This window comes from Aegilops tauschii, chromosome 2, assembly GCF_002575655.3.
Source record: "Aegilops tauschii subsp. strangulata cultivar AL8/78 chromosome 2, Aet v6.0, whole genome shotgun sequence".
Classification (NCBI taxonomy): domain Eukaryota; kingdom Viridiplantae; phylum Streptophyta; class Magnoliopsida; order Poales; family Poaceae; genus Aegilops; species Aegilops tauschii.
In genome coordinates, this window is record NC_053036.3 from 59,730,714 (window position 1) to 59,734,646 (window position 3,933).

A 3,933-nucleotide genomic window follows, 5' to 3' on the forward strand; every position below is an offset into this window, starting at 1 on the left:
TATCTTCAGTCGCGCACCCTCACAACAACGACGATTGACCAAGAAATGTTTTTTGAAAGATCCGATTGACGAAGAAATAGCATTGCAGAATTTAAGAGATCAACCCAGTCGCAAAATCAAGCCTGTTTGATCTGAGAAATTGGGCATGGCAAAAGCTGATGAACAAGAAAGGCCCCAATGGGCACCACAAACGTACGAGGAAGGTACTAGAAGATAGGTGAGCCCATTGATTAGATCGCAGAAAAATGGAGACAATGCAGGTCACAGAGTAGCACAGTACAGGTCCCAGTACCAAGAGAAACACAGACGAGTTACTACATCAAAGTTCAGACTTCAGAATCATGGTCCCTCTCCTCACTCTCTCCAACACTCTCTTCTTCCTCGCAGAAACGCCGGCTCAATCATTCAATCACAAGGCGACACACGACGGACGCACACAGACACCATTGCCACACATCGCACACGGTTTTATTTGGACACAGCAACATTATTCGCTACCAGCGGCAGAGGACTACTACGACGACGATGGACGGACGGACGACGACTCGGGGCGGGGGGGCTTGTCCCCGGACTAATCCATGGCGATGTGTCGATGGCAATGCGGCAGCTCTCCTGGCATCTCATCTCTGCACACGAAAGAAGCAACAATTTCACTCGTCAGAACACAAATTCAAGCAAGATGTATATCAGATTGAACGGCAGAACAGTGCTACTCTACTTACACCAGGGGAGGATCTTCCAGCGCTGGTTGTCGCCCTCGCACCACTTCCAGAGCACGACCTCGGTGCCGTCGTGGACGCCGCCGTGGGCCTTGTCGCCGTGGAAGGCGTCGAAGTTGAGGTAGATGTTGTTCACCATGCGGACGCAGCGGAAGCCCTTGCCCACGTCGCGGCTCTCCGTCCACAGCACCGACTCGTCCTGGTACGCCGGGTTGTACGGCACCAGCTTCACCTGCACACGCACCATCAATTACAGATCTTGGTGAGAACTGCTGCCAGATGCTTCTCTGCTCAAATCATGCACAATATTTGTGTGTGTGTGTGTGGGTGGGTGCTTACGGGGTGGCCCTGGCCGGTGGAGTGCTTGATGCATTCGCCGGTGACCTTGTTCACCAGCGCAAACGCAGGGTACCCTTCCTCGTCCCTGATCTTGTTGCTGTGCCTCATGTCCTTGATCCAGTGCTGCACAAAGATCCGGTAATTTCAGTTTCATTCACAGATCGCCGCACGGCACGACAGGTAAAAAGAAAGGACTCTGTTTAATTTGGTCAAGTAGCAGCAGCAGAATTGACCTGGTAGTCGTCCCTGGGGTTGGTGGGGGCGAGGCAGACGGTGCCGTTGCGGGCGGTGAGGCTGTAGTCCTCGCCGGCCTTGCAGAAGACGCGCACGGCATGCACGGGGGGGCCGCCGCCCATGGCGTGGGCGTTGTTGCCCATGGTGGCGCCGGACTCGACGGCGGCGTGCGCCTCGGCCCAGGGCCAGATCTTCCAGCACTGGTTGTCCCCCTTGCACCACTCCCAGAGCACGACGGTGGTGCCGTCGTGCACGCCGCCGTGGTCCTTGTCTCCGTTGAGGGCGTCGAAGTTGAGGCGGGTGTTGTTGACCATGCGGATGCAGCGGAAGCCCTTGCCCACGTCCTTGCTCTCCGTCCACAGCACCGACGCGTCCTCGTACGCCGGGTTGAACGGCACCAGCTTCACCTGCAACGCATCCGTGCATGTCAAGAACTCAAGATCAATCGAAGCGAAGAAGGGAAGACGGACGATCTGATTCTGACGGAGCGAACGGACGGGAAGACTTACGGGGTGGGACTGGCCGATGGAGTGCTTGACGGCGAGGCCGGTGGCCTTGTTGACGAGCGCGAAGGCCGGCATGCCCTCCTCGTCCTTGACGGTGGTGCTGAAGCGCATGTCCTTGAGCCAGTGCTGGGTCTCGTCCTTGGGGTTGACGGGGGCGAGCACCACCTCGCCGTCGCGGACGGCGAGGCAGTAGTCCTCCGAGGCCCGGCAGTAGATCTTGAAGATCTGGTTGGGGCCCGACGCCGCCGGCGCCTGGTCCTTGTGGTGGTGCCCGAACCCGAACATCTTGGCGGCGAGGAGAGCGTGTGTGATCGGCTCTGTTGGTTGGGACCTCGGAGCTGTGCGAGTGAGGAGAGAGCGCTGCCCCATGGCTCCGTTATATAGAGCGGGGAGCAGAGCAAACCAGGAGCATATCTCCACTCACGCGCTGTAAAATCTTGAAAATCTTTGGAGCATATCTCTCCAGCGGCCTGGAATAAATGGTAAATAGTAAGTGACGGATACGATCGCTCGATCGCTGCCAGTACAGCACTAGCACTAGCCGTTTGGCGTGAATGTGCTACCGGAAGATTTTGGTTCGGTTAGCAGGATTTTGGCTCGATTGACAGCAGTAGCCGGTTGCTGCCAGTACCAAAGTTTAGCTGTATGCATGCAAATATATGCAATGGCCAAAAATGCCAGCAGCATACTGTATAAATTGTTGTGTTGGTTTGGTGGAGTACAGTTAATGTATTTTGTATTTTGCACTCCATCCGTTGGCTCATACTAGCAGTGTCTTCTTCTGGTAGGAGTACATCCTTAGCGGCTAAGTATCCTGGTAATTAAAGACTAAATATTTTTCTCTGCTCTTGGATTATATTTGGTCTTGCAGCAGTACTAGTGTCAAATTTCAGCTGACACTTGGCACTGATTCGCAGCATAGCCGTTTGGTGGGAACGTACTGGAAGGTTCTGGCTCGATTTACCTACTACTCCAGTGTTTTCTTCGGCATTAACTTTGCATTAGCTGTATGCATGCAAATACACAATGGCCAGCGTATTATGGATTAGTGGAGTAGAGCTAATGTTTTTGTAATGGGCCGACGCAAACGGTAGCGAATTTGGCCAATTTTTTGTCCGTTTGGGTCGGCAGGCACGAAGATGCCCGGTTCTGTCCGATGGGCCGTAGGTGCACCTAATGTGGCCGACCCATTTTAAAGTTGCGTATTTTAAAAATACTAATCCAAATAAAACGTTAGAAATATAAACTTAATAGTTAAAACACCGCCAAAGTCCACTTACATTAAACTAGCATGCACCTCCTGCACCCCACACACCCCCCCCCCCCCCCCCGCCCTCCAGCTGCTTGGCCGCCTCCACCGCCTGCTCCACCTGGCGTTCGGCCGCCAAAGCCTGCATCTCGGCGTCATACGAGTGTTGCCGCGCCTCCTAACCGGTCACGCCCACCTATATGGGTGTGCATGACACGTAGAGAGGCAAGGTGCTCGTCCACGACCATGTTTGAAGTGGCTTTGGAGCGGGCGGCGCGTTGGGCTCCACCCTGGCCGCATATTCGGCCATAGTGATAGCAAGGCCAAGCCAACGCGCCATCTCCTCGCACTCGGATTCCTCGAGCGCCCGCCTAGTCGCCTCCTCTAGGGCCGCGAGGTACGCAGCCTCCTCCTGGTCCTCCTCCTTGACCATCCCCGGCGATGGTGGAGCGCGGGCCTCCATCGTGAAGCTCCCATGGCGGCGTACATGGTGCTCCGTGGAGAACCACACGTCCCCCATCGCCGAGTCTAGCGTGTAGTCCGGGTCACTGCGGAACGCGGGCGGGAGGGCAACACAGCGGTTGCAGATCTCGGCTGCACGTGCGCGTTCGGACTGCGGCACCGGAACGCTGTCAGGGTTGAGGTGCCAGCCATGCGGGAGGTTGACGTCTGACCACGGCAGAGGCACACTGTGCTCCCAATGGTAGAGCGCCCGGTGCACAAGGGTGTACAGTCGGTTGCATTCGCGTGTAGGCCCCCTGGAGGGGGTCTGCGACGTCAAAATGAAGTGGGCCGAGCGTGCACGACGAGCCGGCCTCGTGGTCATGCTTGCCACGCTTACTGAAGAAGCCCATGGCGACGGCTCGTGTACACCGGCAGGGGAGCA

General features: G+C 56.2%; 1 protein-coding gene across 1 annotated transcript; it reads right to left on the bottom strand.

The window, feature by feature from the left end:
* Positions 1–204: 204 nt before the first annotated feature.
* LOC109775705 (ricin B-like lectin R40G2) lies at positions 205–2,207 on the bottom strand. Its single transcript, XM_020334414.4, has 5 exons — positions 1,802–2,207; positions 1,292–1,699; positions 1,059–1,181; positions 723–951; positions 205–626 (listed from the first exon to the last, which is right to left on the bottom strand). Coding segments are annotated over exons 1-5 (1,128 nt in total). The 5' UTR covers positions 2,168–2,207; the 3' UTR covers positions 205–624.
* Between the last annotated feature and the right edge of the window lie 1,726 nt (positions 2,208–3,933).

Bases quoted from the DNA above. Each gene is read 5' to 3' on its own strand.
- LOC109775705 (XM_020334414.4), bottom strand. From the start codon at position 2,167: ATGGGGCAGCGCTCTCTCCTCACTCGCACAGCTCCGAGGTCCCAACCA. The intron at 1,700-1,801 runs GTAAGTCTTCCC...GATGCGTTGCAG, and splicing joins CCATCGGCCAGTCCCACCCC to GTGAAGCTGGTGCCGTTCAA. The intron at 952-1,058 runs GTAAGCACCCAC...GTGCGTGTGCAG, and splicing joins CCACCGGCCAGGGCCACCCC to GTGAAGCTGGTGCCGTACAA.